The sequence below is a fragment of the Carassius gibelio genome, chromosome B23, assembly GCF_023724105.1.
Source record: "Carassius gibelio isolate Cgi1373 ecotype wild population from Czech Republic chromosome B23, carGib1.2-hapl.c, whole genome shotgun sequence".
NCBI lineage: Eukaryota > Metazoa > Chordata > Actinopteri > Cypriniformes > Cyprinidae > Carassius > Carassius gibelio.
In genome coordinates this window covers 13,076,568-13,097,390 of record NC_068418.1, presented here as the reverse complement: position 1 = coordinate 13,097,390, position 20,823 = coordinate 13,076,568, and the positions used below count along the sequence as shown (strand labels likewise).

The 20,823-nt window shown below is 36.6% G+C and overlaps 2 protein-coding genes across 5 annotated transcripts; one reads left to right on the top strand and one right to left on the bottom strand.

Moving 5' to 3' along the window:
- Positions 1–482: 482 nt before the first annotated feature.
- LOC128011327 (glucose-induced degradation protein 8-B homolog) lies at positions 483–7,695 on the bottom strand. 4 transcript variants are annotated; one of them, XM_052593597.1, is made up of 5 exons: positions 7,674–7,695; positions 4,719–4,847; positions 4,431–4,627; positions 3,696–3,893; positions 483–1,292 (listed from the first exon to the last, which is right to left on the bottom strand). In XM_052593597.1, the coding sequence occupies exons 2-5, from the start codon at positions 4,837–4,839 to the stop codon at positions 1,119–1,121; spliced, it is 690 nt and encodes a 229-aa protein (XP_052449557.1). In that variant the 5' UTR covers positions 4,840–4,847; positions 7,674–7,695; the 3' UTR covers positions 483–1,118. The 4 variants fall into 4 exon arrangements, with proteins under 4 accessions (XP_052449557.1, XP_052449554.1, XP_052449556.1 ...); XM_052593594.1 differs by lacking the exon at positions 7,674–7,695 and adding an exon at positions 6,236–6,434; XM_052593596.1 differs by lacking the exon at positions 7,674–7,695 and adding an exon at positions 5,597–5,778.
- LOC128011329 (dnaJ homolog subfamily C member 5) lies at positions 5,779–19,913 on the top strand. The gene is made up of 5 exons (XM_052593598.1): positions 5,779–5,946; positions 12,571–12,732; positions 13,950–14,163; positions 14,560–14,731; positions 17,196–19,913. Exons 2-5 carry the CDS (start codon positions 12,623–12,625, stop codon positions 17,297–17,299), a joined length of 600 nt encoding a protein of 199 aa, XP_052449558.1. The 5' UTR covers positions 5,779–5,946; positions 12,571–12,622; the 3' UTR covers positions 17,300–19,913.
- Positions 19,914–20,823: the final 910 nt, after the last annotated feature.

Sequence of the window (20,823 nt, the reverse complement as noted above, 5' to 3'; positions counted from 1 at the left end):
AAGATTCGACTCAAGAGAACAATGTTCAGTAATCTAATTTCGCTACAATATACATTATAATAACGAAATCACCTGGACAGGACTGCAGTGCCCAAGAAATAGACTTTTACAGGGTGTTACAAGTCCAAGTTAACAGAACACGTTCTTACTCTGACTTATTTGAAGTGTAATTTCTGGTTTGAGTCTTTATCTATGGCAAACCATTATCATAATCAGTCATAAGAGAGTAAAGGCGGGGCTTTCATTTGCCATTTAAAAAACAACAACAAAAAAACACTGCCTGCAACATCACCACATAAGTGTTTGGCCATAGCCTCCAACAACAGCAGCAATTTTAAAAATCAAATAGTTTGGGGATTTAAAAAAAAAAGAATATTTAATACCCACATAAAGCATCTGTCTTCAGAAGCTTACAATTTGATCTCTGCAATATCTTTAAATCACAATTGAATGTCAATGTAAGCAGGAATACTATGACAATGTACAGTAGAAAACAATGTCACATGACTTTATAACATTATAATGCAATAACATTAGTACTCGAAAAGGGCAGATTTTCTTTGACAGAACCCTTTAACACGCATACAAAATGTATACCTGTGCACTGCAAATAAAAGTTGTGAAAGCACACAGAACTCGTTCTCCGCATTGGTACAATCAAATCCACTGTCCTTGATGAAACACTACTGTTGCACCGTAGGTACCTCACATCAGATGACACAGTCAAATACTTAAAGTTAAATCTAGATAGTGTGGTTCAGTCCTCAACTTATATTTGTAGACTTTCTCAACATTTACTGACAAAATAGATAATAATCCTCTGCAAAAACAAAATGGCTAAAATGCAATCAATTCAGCTCAGCAAGTCAAACATTGTGGTAACAAAAATCACAGAAATCCATCTGTGATAAAAAAAAGTGTTTCCATTTTGGCTAGGAGTCCCCCTTAAATCTTAATCTCAATTCCCCAGCCCATTTAAAGCAAAGTCTCTGATAAGCAACAAGTAAACAAACAAAAGGTTGATAAAAGGATGTTTGAGTGTCAGTCACGGAGTATAAATAGTTAAGGAAAGGGAAAGCGTCCATTTTGTTCCCCACAGAAGAGATGCCGGTTCGTTTTCACTTGGGGTCCTCGATGGTGCCTTTGCTAAGATCTGTCATTTTAGGGTACTTGACTTTCTTCTGGTCCAACTCGTTCTGAGCCCACAGCAACAGTTTGAGGAGTTTGGCAAGTTTCGGTGTGGACTCCCTGTTTTCATAGTCCAGCACCGCCTGGTTTACCTCGCTCCACACCTGTTATAGAAGACCACATGCTGTCAATTACTGACAGACTGAATGAATGACGCCCTTCATTACCCTCTACAAATGCCATGATTTACATAAAATTAAATGTGGGGAGAGTGGAGTGATATCATTGAAAACACATTTAAAAAAAGGCAAGTTATTACATTTTGAGTACAGATATATATAAACACTGAATCATTCACAGTAATACTGGGAATGTACAATAAGTATAAGGGATCAATTTTGCATAAAAAAAAGTCAATATTGAATTGTCAAAGAAATGAACTTATTTTAGTCATTTAGCAGATGCTTTTATCCAAAGCGACTTACAAGCCTCAAAAACATAAAATTGATAAAGAATTAAATTACACAAAAGATTTTTCATTGTTACAAAAGATTCCTATTTCAAAGTAATACGGGTTCTTTATTCATCAGAGAATCCTGAAAATAATGTATCATTGTTTTTTTTATAAAAATATTATAAAACTATTTTACAATATTACTGTTTTACTACAATATTGATCAACCAAATATAGCCTTGGTGGATATAAATGACAAAAAAATAATAATAATCTTACAGACCCCAAACTTTTAAATGGTTGTATAGCCTACTCAAATATGCACAATTTCTTTCTGTATATTGAACAAACATTTCCTTTTTAAGTAAACCAAATGTTTCTCTGCCCTCACACTGTACTAGCCTTGAAATTGAACTTTAATGTCCTGCAGGACTGGAATAGCCATAAGCTTTTTTTTTTTTTTTTTTATTAAACAATAATGCCAATATGTAAAAATTACCTAACCGGACGGTTGAAGGTGTTAATTTTATACCCTGCTTAAAATTACAGGTGCATCTCAATGAATAAGAATATCATGGAAAATTTCATTTATTTCAGTAATTCAACTCAAATTGTAAAACTTGTGTAATAAATAAATTCAATGCATACAGACTGAATTAGTTTAAGTCTTTGGTTCTTTTAATTGTGATGATCTCAACAAATTAGAAAATGTAAAATGTCAATCAGCTAATCAACTAAAAACACCTGCAAAGGTTTCCTGAGCTTTCAAAAATGTCTCTCAGTTTGGTTCACTATGCTACACAATCATGGGGGAAGACATCTGACAGCTGCCCAGAAGACAATATTTGACACCCTTCAGAAGGAGGGTAGGCCACAAACATTCATTGCCAAAGAAGCTGGCTGTTCACAGAGTGCTGTATCCAAGCATGTTAACAGAAAGTTGAGTGGAAGGAAAAAGTGTGGAAGAAAAAGATGCACAACCAACCGAGAGAAACGCAGCCTTATGAGGATTGTCAAGCAAAATCGATTCAAGAATTTGAGTGAACTTCACAAAGACTGGACTGAGGCTGGTGTCAAGGCATCAAGAGCCACCACACACACAGACATGTCAAGGAATTTGGCTACAGTTTTTGTATTCCTCTTGCTAAGCCACTACTGAGGCGTCTTACCTGGGAGAAGGAGAAGAGGAACTGGACTGTTGCCCAGTGGTCCAAAGTCCTCTTTTCAGATGAGAGCAAGTTTTGTATTTCATTTGGAAACCAAGGTCCTAGAGTTTGGAGGAAGGGTGGAGAAGCTCATAACCCAAGTTGCTTGTAGTCCAGTGTTAAGTTTCCACAGTTTGTGATGATTTGGGGTGCAATGTCATCTGTTGGTGTTGGTCCATTGTGTTTTTTGAAAACCAAAGTCACTGCACCCGTTTACCAACAAATTTTGAAAACTTCACACTTCCTTCTGCTGACCAGCTTTTTGAAGATGCTGATTTCATTTCCCAGCAGGATTTGGCATCTGCCCACACTGCCAAAAGCACCAAAAGTTGGTTAAAAGACCATGGTGTTGGTGTGCTTGACTGGCCAGCAAACTCACCAGACCTGAACCCCAGAGAGAATTTATGGAGTATTGTCAAGAGGAAGATGAGAAACAAGAGACCAAACAATGCAGATGAGCTGAAGGCCACTGTCAAAAAACCTGGGCTTCCAGAAGACCTCAGCAGTGCCACAAACTGATCACTTCCATACCTGACTGAATTGAGGCAGTAATTTAAGCAAAAGGAGCCTTTACCAAGTATTGAGTACATGTACAGTAAATGAACATACTTTCCAGAAGGCCAACAATTCAGTAAAAAGGTTTTCTTTATTGGTCTTATGAAGTATTTTAATTTGTTGTGATAGTGAACTGGTGGGTTTTTGTTAAAAGTGAGCCAAAATCATCACAAATCACAATTAAAATAACCAAAGACTTAAACTACTTCAGTCTGTGTGCATTGAATTCATTTAATACACAAGTTTCACAGTTTAATAAATTAACTTTTCCACAACATTATAATTTTTTGAGATGTACCTGTATGTTAAAAATAGCATTCTTTATAAAGAGAAGACAGATCAACCAGCTTTACCTTCTGTCTCTGCATCATGTTCAGCAGGTCACCGAAGGGTGACTCTTCTGGGTTATCAAACGCCAGGAGTGCGAGGGTGCGCTCCATCTCTGTCAGACACTCTCGGCTTTCCTCTCCCTGTTCAGCTAACTGTGTCTGTGCAAACTCCAATGCAGCCTCCGTTTCCCGCAGGCGAATCAACTCTATCAGGTGTTGTTGCTAAAGGAGGAAAGCAGATATACCTTACTCGTTGTAAAATGAAAAGACTTTTCTTGTGATTTATCATCAGACAGTTGACAATTTGAGTCACTGTGGAACAGTACAACTTTTATTTATATAAACATTTAATATTAAGATTGACAACCAGTTTACAAAACAAAAGTCCAACATTGTACAACTTAGATTTCGTAGGGCCCAAAACATATTTGAACTTTAGGCCACATTTAATTTTGTTAGATCAGATAAAACTTTTTAGTTCGTTTGTTAGGTTCTAAATGATAAAGTAATAGATCTGCTTTTCAAATTGAAGAAAAATTATCTACACACTTTCATTTACAAATGTTACTGGAACACATTCACAGATAGTGTGATGAACTACAGGTGTAGTACAAAAAGGTATAATTTGTTTGGCTGATATGTTAACCATGCAATGAAATTCATACATTTGTAGAGTGGCTTCGGTGTCAAAATACAGCCCTCAAACATATGAAGATACGTAATATATATCATGAGCCAATTGTCATTAACCTTCTATACCTGAAGATGAAAGTACAGATATCGGTTAGTGTCCAGCAGCTCAGGATGCAGACTGTTGATCAGTGCAATGGCCTCTTGAATTTGTCCCTTCAGCACCATCTCCCTAATTTTTATCCTTTCATCCAGAGAGTCCAGATCAACACTTGGTTCAATGCCTGATTCCATCCTGAACTTCTCAGCTGCTTCTTTAAACCCCTCTATGCAAATAGAAACAAACAAATTATGATACAGATCTTCTGACAGTTGTATTAAAGGTGAAAAAAATCAATTGGTCAGTTGATCACTTACCTGTCACCAGATAATTCATAATGAGCCGATTCATGTCTGCCCGCTGAATATGAACATTATTTAGCTTTTCCATCCACTCCTCTCTTGTCACGTCCTCTGGCTTTTCAGCATAACTCATCATGAAGTGTTCTACATTGGCAAACAAATACATAGAAATTATATCTAATAAAAATACTCACACATGCATGCACGTGTGTGTGTGTGTGTGTGTGTAAAAACATACTATTATTATGTTTACTTTTTAAAGATTTTAGAAAAAGGAAGACTACGGCACTAATACAACATAGAACGACAACGAGTTAGCTAATACACCATGAGAATATATAAATAAACAATGTTATGGAAAGCAAGAAAGATTACATTTTCGCTTGTAATGACCGGAAGCTCTAATTAAAAGGCCTGTATCATAACATTGAAGCCTGGACCGCTAGAGAGATCACAACAGATTAAAAAATGTCCGTAACAACATACATATATAACCGTTAATAAGCACAGATATTATCCTAGCTTTTATATATTACCATTAGTTTTCGACATGTACAATAACTTGTCGATTATGCAAAAAAATTAAGAATTTTACCTTATTGTGTACACTCTGATCGCCAGCAGCTCGGGGAGAAAGGCCGTACCAAGCTCTCGCGGTTTTTAAAGATAACGAGATTTCAGCGCTACCTCGTTTGGATTGGCTGCTGATCGAATGCAGCGAGGTAAAGGACTGCTTACATCATAATAATAATAATAATTATTATTATTATTATTATATTAATTTAAAGTATAAAAAACTAAAACATTACGTTCGTTGTATCGTCTATTTTTTATTGAACTTTTGTATTGTTTAATGTAGTAATAAGTCAATGTAGTAATAAGTCAACTCTTACCTGGGCATTATCTCACTATACCATGAATTCTCCTCAGTAGTTTTTTCTCTGCAAAACACAGCAGCCTTTCAGTAGATCGCTTTACGATCAAAAATGTGTCCGTTTGATTTGCTTATTTCGGCATGTAAACGGCTTCTTTTTTTCGTTTCCGCCCATGTTCCTTTCGAGCGTGACGTCAGCGCACGACTCCCATTGAGCGGGGACGCTGCTTGCGATCATATTCATAAACTAGGACGCCGTGTCCGAGTACCGCAGCCTGATTTACTCCAGCTTTCGGGCCGTTTATAGATATAGGTATTAATTTACGAACAACTGAGGAACTGCACTTCTACCTACGCTTCTTCTTGACGGTAAGAAATGAGATCGCAGCCAGAGGAAAATCCTATCTGTGCGCCTCAATCCTGCTACATGCTGCCGTTGCGCGTGGATTAGTAACATTACTGTTGTGGAAGGTTTTTGAGCAAGAAAGCTTAATCCATTAAAGGGATAGTTCACCATTAGTAAAAATTACATAAAATACAAATTCCCAACTTCATGTCGTTTGAAACCCACATGACTGATTTTAATTCTGGAGCATAACATTAAATGTTACAGACGGACAGATTCAGTAACCGTTCATTTTATTTTCCGTAACGTTACCGTTAAAGTGAATGGTGACCGCGGCTGTCATCCCGCATCTCCGCGTGTGTTTCGGAAGTGGTACAGATTTGAAACAAGTAAATGATGATACTACCTCTATATTTGATTGAACTATTCTTTTACCAAACAAACCAACATGAATACTGAGCGCAAAGCAGGGAGATTAAAGTCTGTAAATCTCCAGCACTGAACCGCTTCACACCCGGCTCTCATCAGTGTCTGCGGTTAATTCATTAGTTCTGCATTGTGACTCATAACCTTTAACCACCTCACTACTTGGTACTTTCTCTTTCTCCTAGAGCTTGGCTCAAGGTACATCAACTGCTACTGCTAATTATTCTTGATTGTAAATTTAATGAAGTCATGTCATCACTCACACAGAAATGTAACAATGAGACTTTTTTTTTTTAACAATGGTTGTCAATGGTAGCTCAACCTGATTTGTTACAGACAGTCTTAAAATCATTTTCTTTTAAATACCACAGAAGAAAGTCTTAAGGGTTTGGAACATGAATGGGAGTAAATTTTGAATCTTGCTTGCTGTGTTTAAAAAAAAAAATCATTCAAGCTTTCAAAGCATCTTTGTGCTTACCGTATTTTTCGGACTATAAGTCGCATCAGTCCAAAAATAGGTCAGGATGAGGAAAAAAACATATATAAGTCGCACTGCTGGTCTAGTGCTGCAACGACGCGTCGACGTCATCGATTACGTCGACTACGAAAATATGTCGATGTGCGTGAAATGTGTCGACACGTCACACTGCTTGTTTACATCTCGCGTAATGTCATACTGGGAATGGAGAAAGTTGCATTCTATCACAAAAACAGAGACCACTGTTATCAAAAGTATGGAAATACTTTAAACCGAAGACAAATAAAATTTGTTCCCTTTGCAAAAACGATATGGTGTAGCGGCCGCACAACTGCGATGCGCGAGCACCTTAGAGGAAAACATCTTGGCGCTCTCCGGTGTTACGGTTTAACTGGTTACCGTGTGATCTGGTGACCAACTTTCTGGTTCAGGTCTGATATTCTTGCGCTTGCGGCATTCTGAAAAGTTGAGATGGGTTTAACTCGATGCGGTGCGGACACGCCTGGAAAAAACGAGCGCTAATCGTGCGCCTAAAAGACAGCGCGCCACGAGACAACAGTCATAAACCACCGAGCTACTCCGAATCGGCTCCAGATCTCCGGAAACCATGCTTATAGTCCGGAAAATACGGTACTTCTGTTGTCATTAGCATATGTAGTATTTCATCTGACAAATCTCAGTTTTGAATACTATTGTGGGTTGGCTATCCACAATTGTTCTATATTTGTTTCTAAAAATTGCTGCATAACTCAGAGTGGTCCTTCTCATTCAGAAGACCTGCTGAAAGCACCTTTGCACTCCATTAGCTAATTAACTGCACTTTCTTTAGAAGTTGTTTTCCCTCACCCTTCGTTAGGTTTTTGTGTAGTCAGTATTCCAGTCAACATAAGCTGGCAAGCTCGGTGTTGTCTATAAGAAGGGATCTTAGTTAGAACAGTGTTGTGTCTTTACTGTCACTTTGGTCTAGGGGTGCTCCGATCACGATCGGCCGATCGTTAATGCGCATCTCATCAGTAAAGCCGGTTTTCTAATCAGCGGTTAATTCCATCAGGTGCGTGATTTCACATAGAGCAGCTGTTACTACACAGAGCCGTTGTTAACTGAGAAGATGGGCCAATAAACGCTGAAAATTAACGTGATTTGCGCATCTTCTCTATTAACAACGGCTCTGTGTAGTAACAGCTGCTCTATGTGAAATCACGCACCTGATGGAATTAACCGCTGATTAGAAAACCGGCTTTACTGATGAGATACGCATAACGATCGGCCGATCGTGATCGGAGCACCCCTACTTTGGTCTAATTTAATGCATCCTCGCTGAGTAAAAGTATTATTTTTTTATTTTTTTTATTTAAACTTAATGACCATTTTTCTATATTTAACACAGACACACTGACAGTTTCTCATGTTTAACTGCCAGAATAAGACTTTAGTGGTTTAATAGACACTATTGGTCACTGTATTGATACCTTTATGTAATTGCTATTTAAATTATCATAATAAAGTTTATAAATAAATGTAAAATCTATTGGCTAGAAAATGTTAAGAATTGTTACTGCATGAGTAAGAGATTGTTTTAACCCTGGCAAATGGGTTGTTTTTATGGTAGAATATAACACATTAACAATTTTGAATGCATCTCTGTTGATGATTCAGTTTCCCTAAAGATAATACTGGAGTGATATTACAGGGATGCAGATAGTGATTAACAGGTGTGATCATCATATAGTGAATTTAAAGCTCTGGTGAAAATGACTGTTATAGATTATATCACACTGAAAAGAGTTTATAATAAGGTTTGTTCACCTGATAATACAAATCATTTATCTTTTTTTCCTACAAATATCTTTCTTTTATGGAGGGTGTAGTTCACAACATCAACAAAATACCCAATTACTGTAGGTCACTGTATGCTTTTACATTAGGGAACATAGTCAACCACCTTTTCTCAATACGGGATTTCCAAACTTTTATAATACCATTCATATTTTTACTTTTCTATCATTCGATCACACTTCACGTAAAAAAGTGACGTGACATTCAGCCAAGTATGATGACCCATACTCAGAATTAGTGCTCTGCATTTAACCCATTCAAAGTGCACACACCGTGAACTCGCACCCAAAGCAGTGGGCCTCCATTTATGCTGCGGTGCCCAGGGAGCAGTTGGGGGTTCAGTGCCTTGCTCAAGGGCACATCAGTCGTGGTATTGCCGGCCCGAGACTCAAACCCACAACCTTAGAGTTGGGAGTCATAATCTCTAACCACCAGGCCACGACTTCCCAACAGCAAGGAGAAAGAGGAAACCAATCCAATGTAAAGTTGGCATTTGAGGCTTAATAGAAAAGCACTAAAAGTTTCTCCATGAGAGTTATCATGGTAATCTTGTTATGGATCTTCGTTTATTCATATTAGAAAAATGGCAAGGCATTTTTTGTTATTAACACAAGACCATGTGACTTTCCATAAAATTAGTGCTTTTGGCTGTTCGTTCATCACATTAATCCAAATTTGTTTGGTCTTTATTCTTGTTCTTTGAGCTGTTTTGTCCGTCCTTCAGGTTTTTGAGCAGCACTTGTTTGCTCCTTGTGTTGTTTTGATAGATGCTTCAGATCCATTAATTTGTCTCTAACTTCTAGAAGCTCCTTATTTTTGGTCAGTAATCAATAATAACACATTGTTTTAAGCATTGTTGTGGGATAGTTCACCAAAAAATACAGTTCTGACCACTGATCTAACATTTAACTCACCTTCGTTGTTTCAAACCTGGAAGAGTTTCTTTCTTTCTTTTGAACACACACAAAAAAAAGATGTTTTGAAATTAGTTTGAAACCAAACAGTTGCTGTTAGCCTTTGACTTTGATAGTATGGAGAAAAAGTAGTGGATACCATCAGTTATTTGGTTTCCCTCATTTTTCAGAATATCTTCTTTTGTTTTTCAACCACAAAAAAAGAGAAATCTTGCTTTGGCAACCAGCTGAAAATTGTAAACTTTTTTTTATATTTCAGTGAATTTGAAAATTATTTTAATTTTAAGTTTTATGTTTTGGTTGACCATAGCAACAGGTTTTAGATGCGTCGACACTATTACTTGTGTGTATTTGTTCATTGTGAAGAGAGACTCTTATCAAACCTGCTCACTCCATCTGTTCCCTTCCTCTAAAAACAGCAGCACATACAACCACCACATCACTTCACCTGCTCAGAGAGAGAACTTGATATGATGGACAAACCTGGACAGTGATGTTCATTAAGCTATGGAGACTTTGGCAGCCATCTCTTGTCCACAGACTGAGATGGCCACTAAAGAATTAGTCAGAGCATATGGTGGTGCAGAGACAGGAGGGGGAGGGAGTGAGAGATAGAGAGAGATGGATGTAGTGGCTGCATTGCAGAGCCCTGCTCCTGATGAAAACTCTGTTAGTAATCATTTAATCAACCGATGGCGATGGAGCTGCTAGCAGCCCAAACATACCCACTTATTTCTGACACGCTTTTTAAACACAACTTGTAGCAACAGTTTCATTTTCTGCAGTAAATGTAGGTGGTGTTTCTCAGTGTAAAGAATACTGTCGTGATGCTAAGGTGTTGTGGGAGGTTGCCGGGGCGCTGATATGTGGTTGTTTTGAGTGTTTTTTTGTGATGTGGTTGCTAGTGTGCTGAAGTACGCAAATGTTGTATTCATTTTGTAAAGAAAGCTAAAGTTTTATTCAGCAAGGATGCATTAAATTGATCAAAAATTAAAGTTAAGGAATTTTATAATGTTTTAAAAGATTTTTATTTAAAATAAATGTTATCTTTTTTTGTATTCATCAAAGAATCCTGACACGTATCAGGTTTTCAGGAAAAAATAGTAAGCAACACAGCTGATCAAATAAATGCAGGCTTAGGGAACATAATCAAAGGTCAAACTTTTGGACTAATACACAAAAAGTTTACATAATACATTTTGGTGCACTTTATTAACTATTAAAAAAATCATCAAATGCATGATTTTGAAAGCAGTTAACGATATTTGTTGTTCCTGAATTCATTTTTTTTTTCATTAATTTGGTTTATTTTTGTTTGTTTGCTTGTCAACAGCAAATCTATTGGCAAGCAAAAATCCTAATTTGCAGTTGTCTAGAGAAGTAATAGCTGATAATTATTAATATTTATAATTCTCATTACTATTGAGAATAATAAGAGGTTTGAAAATCCAAAGCATGAGCAATATTTTTAGAAATCTCCAGTAATATCTGAGGAGATGTTGAATTTGTTTGGAGTGTCCCAGTTGAAGAAGCACACTGTTTGAGAAGGGACAGAAATAACCCTTCACTTATTCAAATGCTCCGCTAATACTAATCTGCTAATGCTAGCTGACAGGCTGCATGATTAGCCTCGAAGGGAGGCGAGACTGTCTCACACCACGCCACAGCAAGCTCCTCGCATGAGGAAAAGTGGTGTTTGTACTCATGTAAAGAGTCATCATACCTGTATTTTTTTGTTTTCTCCAAATAATTGGTTATTGGCATATGAAACGTCTCCTCACCATGTCAGTTTGTGTGGAGGTGTCTTAACCTGAATTACTCTGGGGTTAATGGGTTAACTGTCTTTGAATCGTACTGGAGGATGTAACTTCTGATCGTCTGTGTGTGTGAAAGATGTGTGTCACTGTGTATCTCTTTCTCTTTACACAAACTGTACCTGACAGTCATGGAGCTAATACTCTGACTGAGCCGGTCTTTTATCCGTCTGCATAAAGTGAACTTTCAATGAGGAGAAAATGTGCTTAATTGTCCTCAAAATAATGCCACACCGCAAATAAATAAATACGTATTTAAGATTTAAAGATTTAAGCATGCGATATTGTTCTTTTTGCTACTTGAATCAGTTCATGGTTTAAGATATGAATATTAGTGTTGTAATTTTACAGTTGTACTATAGACAATAGCTTTTTTCAATATTTTATTAAATGCTTAATTAAATATTTGAATTTTACAGTACACAGAAGTATTGTAAGAAATAATTTCTAATTTTAATACATTTATTAATAATCACAACAAAAATCATAATTCTTATTATTTTATACACATGACAGTTGGCATTAATTACAATTTACTTGATATATTTTCTAAATGCATATCACTGATCCAATCAACAAAAATTCATAGAATCATGTCCCTGCTCTGTTTTCATTATTATTATAATTTTTTGATAATCCATATTGTACATCACAATACACAAGAAATTATGTTTTGCTGCTTCCAGTGCATGAGGGCTATAAAACCTTGCATCTTTGATATAATATATTAACAAACTATGATTAGGGCATATTAATTCTAATTGTCATTGCAGGTATAGTATTCAAATACAAGGGTTAGATATGGCAAAGCGTACTACACCCAAACACCTCTCTGAATGCTAGAGTCACATGACTTCTGTCAGCATGTGTGGATCCTCACTGTTAATGCACTGACTCAGAACAGGGACATTGTGGGAAATGATGAGCCTATGACTCTCACTGATGTAATAATGGTGGTGTTCTGCTGCACTAAAGGGGATGGATAATGGGTTTTAGATTCACAGAAATAGTGTATAATGATAATAAAATCATTTCAAGTTTTATTGCCATATCACTGGGATGGCAGTTTAGGTACGCTTTAAATATTTTTGTATGTTATGCTGCTATGTAAAAAGACACTGAAGCACTGCAAGAATAAAAGCAGACGCATATAAAATGTCTCTCTGCTTTTTCTTTCAGAAAGAGGAGGTGGTTGTGGTGTGAGGGGAGTGTGTGTGCACGCGTGTGAGTAATGGCAGAGCAGCAGAGACAGCGTTCACTCTCCACGGCAGGAGAATCACTGTATGTGGTCCTGGGAGTTGATAAAAACACAGCACCAGAAGACATCAAGAAATCCTACAGGTGAGACACTCTTAATGCACACAGAAAGATTGTTCCAGCAATGCCATCGAAAATAGTGGCTAAAGCACACTGGATTTTGTTCAGTGTGGGGGTTCTTTCCTTTTATTATTTAATTTCTTTTTATAACTCCTAAACGAATTATGCGAGAAAACTAAAAATTTTTAAAGGGATAGTTCACCCGTTCTGTCATTTACTCACCCTTGTGTGATTCCAACCCTGTATGTATTGCCGCAAAAGAAAATAAATCATAACGGTTTGGAAAGTGAGAGTAAGTAAATGATTTTTGGGGGGGGGGTTAAAAATCTATTTCCAATTAAATCCACTAGAGAACTTTCCCTCATTTCCTCTCATGAAAACAAGCTAGCATACTGTTCTCTCTACTGCTGTTTTATACAGTCTGAGTACTTTGAACAGTATGTACATTTTCTGTTATGCATGAATACTCAGGTGATCGATTATGCTTGCCAGCATTTATCATGAAATAATACTTAGTATTTACATGCAATTTTTAAATAAAAGATGCGTGTTTATATATCATGGAGTCATTACTAGTGGAAGTCGAAATAGTCGGGTGAACCATAGTGGTGAATGGAAACTACAACAAATATAATAAATTATAATACTGTAATTTTTGCATTGCAGTTTGTTCCAATATCAAAGGAAAAACAATCCATTCAAACATTTCAATGATTTTCACATCGCATGAGTGTGCAATCCTCTGCTTGCAAACCAGGTGCAGCATGTCTTACATCAGAAAGCCAGTTCTTCCGTCAGCAGCATCACACCATCATTATGTTTGTTTTATTTGAGCAGAAAAGGTCTTCTTGTAGATGCATAAAATTAGGGTTAAAGCACTGATGTCACATGGACTGTTTTAATGATGTCCTTACTACCTTTCTGAGTCTTGCATGTCTGCTCCGTTGAGGTATATGCAGGGTCAGAAAGCTCTCAGATTTCTTCAAAGATATCTTAATTTTTGTTCCAAAGATGAAAGAAGGTCTTACAGGTTTGGAACGACATGAGGGTTAGTAATTATTGATAAAATTTTCATTTTTGGGTGAACTGTGGAAATGCATAAACAGTCTGTGAAAAGGGTCCATTTTTAACATAGTAAACATTAACACATCTGAAAGCAGATTGGCAAGGATGCTAGACAAAGGTCATGGTTGCATTTCATTTTTAGGAAGCGAAATTATTTCTGATCTTCTGATTTGCAGAAAACTAGCTCTGAAGTTCCACCCAGACAAGAATCCTGACAATCCAGAAGCAGTTGAGAAATTCAAAGAAATCAACAATGCTCACACCATTCTGTCCGACCCCACCAAACGCAACATCTACGACAAATACGGATCTCTGGGCCTCTACGTGGCAGAACAGTTTGGAGAGGAGAACGTTAACACGTACTTTGTATTGTCCAGCTGGTGGGCCAAGGTTAGTCATACACGCAAGACCCTTCAGATACACTGTATACTTAGTTTAATACTTAAATAATACTTTTATTCAGCAAGAATGCATTTAATTATTCAGAAGAAGTTTATCTCAAAATATTTATATTGCAGCAAATCAGCATATTAGAGTGATTTCTGAAGGATCATATAACACTGAAGACTGGAGTAATGATGCTGATCCTGAAAATTCAACTTTAAATTCCTAAAATTGCATTTTACATTTTAAAATAAACTAAAAAAAAAGAAAAATAAAAAAAAAACCTTGATGAGCATATGAGGCCTCTGACCCCAAACCTTTAGATGTTATAGAGCATATAGTACATTTGTTTACATGCTGTTATTTGTGTTGAATTCCTCTTTTTTTCCACCTTCTGGCCAGGCGTTGTTTATATTCTGCGGTGTGGCCACAGGCTGTTACTTCTGCTGCTGTCTGTGCTGCTGCTGTAACTGCTGCTGTGGGAAGTGTAAACCTCATCCTCCTCCATCAGATGAGCCGGATTTCTATGTGTCTCCTGAAGACTTGGAAGCTCAGATGCAGTCTGATGAGAGAGGTGAGACACACTGACACTCATTCATTTACAATAGTCAGATAAACACGATAACACTGTCACTCATTCATTTACAATAGTCAGATAAACACGATGACATTGACATGAAATCAAAATGGCAGTTTTGTGTGTATCAGTCCATGTATTTTATCTTTTTAATGCCATTCATAAGCTAGTGTACTTACAAAAGGTAGTTTAATGAACCATTATTATTTTGTAATCAAACTGTTTCATTGGGTCAATAAATGTTCATAGCACAGTTCAGTGCATGTTATTGTAAAGTGATAATGATTGTTTCTAGGGATGCACCGAAATGAAATTCTTGGCCGAAGCCGAAGCCGAATAATAATGAAATGCTTGGCCGAAGGCCGAAGGCCGAATACCGAACGCGGTGTTTCGCATTTTTTCCATTTATTTTGCCAATCTGTCACCTTTTTCAGGCCTTCTGAGTTTGCAGGTATGGACATGAGATGCAGCACTAAACAGTCTCTCACTGTTGGTGCTTGTGCATGGAGCAGACGAGTACCTGCAGAATAGTTGAACATTTTATTGCAGTTTTCTGACAGTTGCTCATTTCAAAACGAACAATGTCTTCAAGATAATGAAATGGTTGAAACCCAGTGTAGGCCTACTATTTTACTACACTGAAAATAGTTCAGAATTTTCACAAAATACATATAAAATATAGGTAGTAACACTTTATAATGTTTGTTAACGTTATTGCATTAACTAACAATGAGCAATACATTTGTTATGGTATTTATTAATCTTCGTTAATGTAAGATAATAAAAAATATTTAGTTCATGTTAGTATAAGTGCATTAACAATTTTAACAAATAGGCCTACCACTTTTGATACTTTTTAATTCAGAAATTACAAATGTGATACTTAATTTTAATACTGTATTAGTAAATGTTAACATTAAGATTAATAAATGCTTTTAATAAGGGTTTTTCATTGTTAGTTAAAGTTAAAAATAGAAACTACTTATAAAGTGTTACCATAATCCAAAATATAAATAAAATCTTAAATTAATTTCCCATACAAGGAGCCTACCTGCGTGCCATCTGCGCCAGGTCAGGAAAGCGGCCTTGATTATTGCCACAGCCCATATAGAATCACAGACAGCAATTATTTTATCAGTTTTAACAATGAAGCTATGCGTCAGATTTCATCTTCATATAATATCCAATTTTGAATCCTTATCCAACCAGGGTTTAAAATTAGGATTGAGGGGACAGCATTTCCCCATTGTTGCTTTAATGCTTTGTCTCCCATTCTCACCGACATTGTCATAAACATCATAAAAAATTCTTTTAAATGATCATACACCTTCTTGCTACATGCTGCTGTCACCTTTTTTTTTTTTTTTTTTTTTTTTGATGACGCGTCGCGCATGCGGCGGACGACTGTGCGCCACTGGTGGCTGGTGTTGCCAGATTGGGTGTTTTTTCGCTACATATTAAGACCCGTTTACGGTTTGTTTTAGCCGGGCTTTCGCCAGGAAGGCTCTATAGAAATCTGGCACCCTATTGAACGAAGTTAACCTGAGAGAGCGTGCCGTTCACAGACACCAGAATGAACGAGTTGACAGTAACGTTCATCAGGCAGTAATACAGCACGTTCAGTTCACGTTCGCCCAAAATATGAACGAGTTCATGAACTATCGTTCAATGAACGCGTTCAGGCACAACACTGCCCATCTAACTGTTGAGCAGTCGAGCTTGTCCTCTGTCTTGCAAATGGGTTATTCTCTTGGAGGATCTCATCGAACATGTCAGACAGCGAGACTGTGCGCGGCTCATCTGTAGTACGAGCCAGTTTACTCTCTGAGCTGTTTTCATCTCCTGCGCTGTGCATCACCTGACAGTCTCCATCACCTAGCGGCTTTCCCAAATCCAGAACAATGTCTGCAAACGGCCGTTTTTGCATCTTTATCTGACACTTTTTAAAGTGTTTCCACACTGCTGACATGTTTGCTGCATAAAGCGCGCGCCTATCACTCTACGCGGGTTATTTGATTGCGTCATTAAAAACGTCATTATTCGGCAAAATTTATTCGGCCTTTTTACTTATTCGGCCGAACACCGAAAGTGCTTTTTTGGCTATTTTCGGCCGAATAATTTCGGTTGCCGAACATTCGGTGCATCCCTAATTGTTTCATAATCTTTCATCACAATGTCATCATTTTATCTGCTTCTTAAACCTTTCTTTTCTGCTGTCATATCTAAGGCCATGCAGGTGGGTCAATAATATCATTGGTTTCAATCAAATCCTAGTAAAGCAGGAATAAAGTCCTGCCCAGTATTACAGTTAAAATGCCTTCAGATTGTTTATTTAGCCATTTGAAGTGGCCTCCTGGCACTCACTCACTATCATGCCTGTAATGCTTAGCAACAGGGTTCAGTTTGAGTTGCTAGCTGCTCATATTATAAAGCAGTGTGACACTAGTGTGTGTTTCCACAGATGGCAGCAGTCCCATCGTGATGCAGCCGTCCTCTGCCACGGAGACCACTCAGCTGAAAGCAGACTCTCACCACACCAGCTACCGGACAGACACCAGCTATTAAACCTCTCTCACAGACACACGGGACCACCATGCCAGAAAAGGTCACGGTGGGCAACGGGTGATAAAGAGGAAAGTTAGTAACAGTATCATGGGAAAACCTGAAACGCTCCACTGTACAGGGCAAGAAGCCAGTTTATTTTTATTTGCCTTTAACCTCTATCATGCCCAAACCTACTGCTGTGTTATATTCAATACACACACACACAAGGACTTTCTTCCAGTGTACATACAGTCTTCCTGCTATGACTTAAGCTTCATCTTGCCAACAGCTCTTCTTATGCACTGGTTATCACACTGCATTTGTCTACATAATAGGTTCAAATAATTTTGATCAATCTGACTTGAAGCACGAATTAGTTGAATTAGCATGAATGAAGCTTGCGTAACATTGACTCGAAAAATGTGATAATTGTAGAGGTTGTCACACATACCCTGTCATTCAAAAGTTTGGACTCTGAAAGTGACCGTAAAGATGCCATTCTTTTGAGCTTTGTTCATCAAAAAAAAAGGAAGAAGAAGAAATATTAAGCAGCACAACTGTTTTCAACCCTGATAATAATAAATCAGAATATTAGAATGATTTCTGAAAGATAGTGTGACCCTAAAGATTGGAGTAATGATGCTGACAATTCATCTTTGCATCACAGGAATAAATACTTTTTAAAATGCAGTAAAATAGAAAACTGTTAGTTTAATTGTAACAGTAATTCACAAAATTGTTTTTTACTGATTTTTGGTTTAAAACCAGCCTTGGTGAGTGTAAGACAAAAAAAAAAAAAAGTGAATGACCCTTTCATGCATTTGATTGGCTCTCACTAGCACAAACCTCACAATCACATCATTGACATTGTCCCGGCTTGTTTTCATGTTTCCACTTTCTTTTTTTTTTCTTTTTTTACAAACAGACCTGTGCCATTTTCATTATCCAGAAATCACACTATATAAGTTCTGATCCTTCAGGCTCAGCTGTTTTGTAACATTTACTGAAAATAGTTTTCAGTAGTTTGAGACCTGTATATTTTTGTAAACAGTAAGGCAGTGTGGTGTAGTGCAGTCACTGAGGACACGATTGAGGACTCCTCGCTGTGTCATGCGTGTATGTTTATGTGAGCCGTCTCTCGTGTTAATGGCATCCGGTGGGAATGTACTGTCAAATATAATACTGCTGTGCTTAGCTGTGCTCAATTATGTGGTGTGTATGGGGAACAGGAGTTTGGGGTCAGATATATACAAACACATACCTTTGTGCCAGGTCATTTAATCTTGAACAGGTGTTTTGTGTTTCCATCTGTATTCTCAAGGATTTGCTAAGTTAAAGAGTGTTAGCATTCCTCAGGATTGTGGTTTCAGAGAGCATAAGCCCATCCTCTGACAGCTGGGTTCAATATAAGCACAGAAGGATTGTGAGTAAAGGGGTTCATCTGCACAAAACATACAATATGTTTCCTCTATAGTTCAGTAACATCAGTGGTTTTCATCTATTGATTCCATAGTTTCACACTGACCCAAAATTGTTAGTGTGATACATTTTTTTAAATGTATTTTAACAAATGTGGTTCTAGACTTCCATCACTCCGTTTGATGTTATGTTTTGTTTTGGCTGTAATTATACCCATAATTTGATGTTGTTCCCTGGTGCCATGATGGTTTGATTCGGTCAGCATATAACACATTAACAGTATTGTTTCTATCATGCCAGAAAATATGAATAACCCTTTGATCTGTGTGCTTCAGACTAAATTTTTTCATGCTCAATTTGATCATATCATATGCACAATTCAGTCGTCCCAGTCCTGGGAATATCACGGAACGGTAAAAGTGTGGCTTTCCAGCCAGGAGCATTCAAGGACATTAATGAAAAGTAATGAAAATGTCCATGCTCTATATATTTTTTTAGCTTTGATCAGCCCTAAAATATTTCAGTGGCTGGAAATAGGTCTTTATGAACTAAAATCCTAAACAAAATGGTAATAGAAAAGTCATTGGACAAACAACTTGGAAACCCTGACACTTGCAGCCTTTTAGATCTTCTAAATTTTTTTATCTGTCAGAATACATGCTTTTTTTTAATGTTATTATATTTATTTTATTTGTATTATTTGATAGGAGTGAACCTAAACATACAGACGTCTAGGTAACCTTAATTTCAGTGTGTGTGCTGTTTGAAACTGAGATATTAATTGAATCACTGTTTAATCATCTCTGTATGTTCTGTTGAAATATCTGTAAGATGGATTAGCTGTAGCCGTCCCTGTTTGTGCATACATTCATTTACATGCACTTAAAACAGGATATATGTGTAATTTACCCCAAAAATATGTGTGTTTTATTTGTTTAGGATCACATCATGAATATGTCATAGGTTTGTAGATTTATCATGTAGTTTTTTTGTATTTTATGTCTAAACGATTAGGCAGATTATTAGTGACCATGTTTCTAAGCATTTCTAAGACCCAACTGTTCACAATGTGTAACGCTTTTTATTTGCAAAATATTATTTCTCAACACAAGCTCAGCTGTAACATAGCTACTGATCTGTTTTTGCTTAATCCCAGTTTTCCTTTCAATTTATGTTGTATTCATTCATTCATGATCATAAACAGAACAAAAAAACACTAATCTGATTTCCTATTGCTTCCGATCTAAGAATAAGATAACGAATAAAGCATTGAGTGTGAATGCAACACCTAAACCGAATCATGTTAAAAATGAAGGAAATCGTATAATCATGGTGATGAGAAACAATATTTAATTTTTTATTTCCATACGTTTTTAATGAATTACATAGTTCAGTATGTGTATATGACTGTTGTACAGAATGGCTGAATTCTTTTGCGTGTTCTGGATAAATCCGCTGAAATTGTTGTAGAATAATGTAATGTGTCAGAGAGACGTAACATGGATAATAGCTCTGAATTACAGCTGTAAAATAAATGTGAAGGAAGCCAAAAAAAAAAAAAAGTATCTGTGTTGATTATTTGTGTATTTCTGCAAAGGAAATAATGATCTAAAAAATACAATTCTAATGTTGCTTTTCACACACTTACAGGGATTTAAAAAACCCTCTTCATTAAAATAAAGTAGAGCTGTCAAATGATTAATCGTGATTAAATCAAAATAAATTCAAAATAAAAGTTTTGTTTGCATAATAGGTGTGTTTTCTATTTTGATATATAAACATTTTTAAATATATACATGCATGTGTATGTGTGTTTATTTATATACATAATAAATATACAAAGCACACACATTGTTTTATTTTGGATGTGATTAATCGTAATTAATTGTTTGACAGCTCTAACATAAAGTTAGAATATTAAAACAAAAACATTTAAGTGAAAGTAAGAAAAGTTGTAAGTATTAAAAAGTTTCATAAATGTTAAGATACAAATGAGTGTAAATGTGTTAAAGTGTGTGTGTGTGTGTGTGTGCGTAGTTACAAAGTGTTGTTTCGGATATTTCATAGTATGGGTAAAAACAGTTCTTCAAAACACTAACTTTAGAATTTCACAGAATAAAGAAAGT

Coding starts and splice junctions, on each gene's coding strand:
- LOC128011327 (XM_052593594.1), bottom strand. CDS start 6,266: ATGACAGCCGCGGTCACCATTCACTTTAACG. Junction 4,848..6,235: donor GGTCACCATTCACTTTAACG/GTAACGTTACGG, acceptor TTGCCAATGTAG/AACACTTCATGATGAGTTAT. Junction 1,293..3,695: donor ACATGATGCAGAGACAGAAG/GTAAAGCTGGTT, acceptor CTTCTATAACAG/GTGTGGAGCGAGGTAAACCA.
- LOC128011329 (XM_052593598.1), top strand. CDS start 12,623: ATGGCAGAGCAGCAGAGACAGCGTTCACTCTCCACGGCAGGAGAATCA. Junction 12,733..13,949: donor GACATCAAGAAATCCTACAG/GTGAGACACTCT, acceptor TCTGATTTGCAG/AAAACTAGCTCTGAAGTTCC. Junction 14,164..14,559: donor TGTCCAGCTGGTGGGCCAAG/GTTAGTCATACA, acceptor CCTTCTGGCCAG/GCGTTGTTTATATTCTGCGG.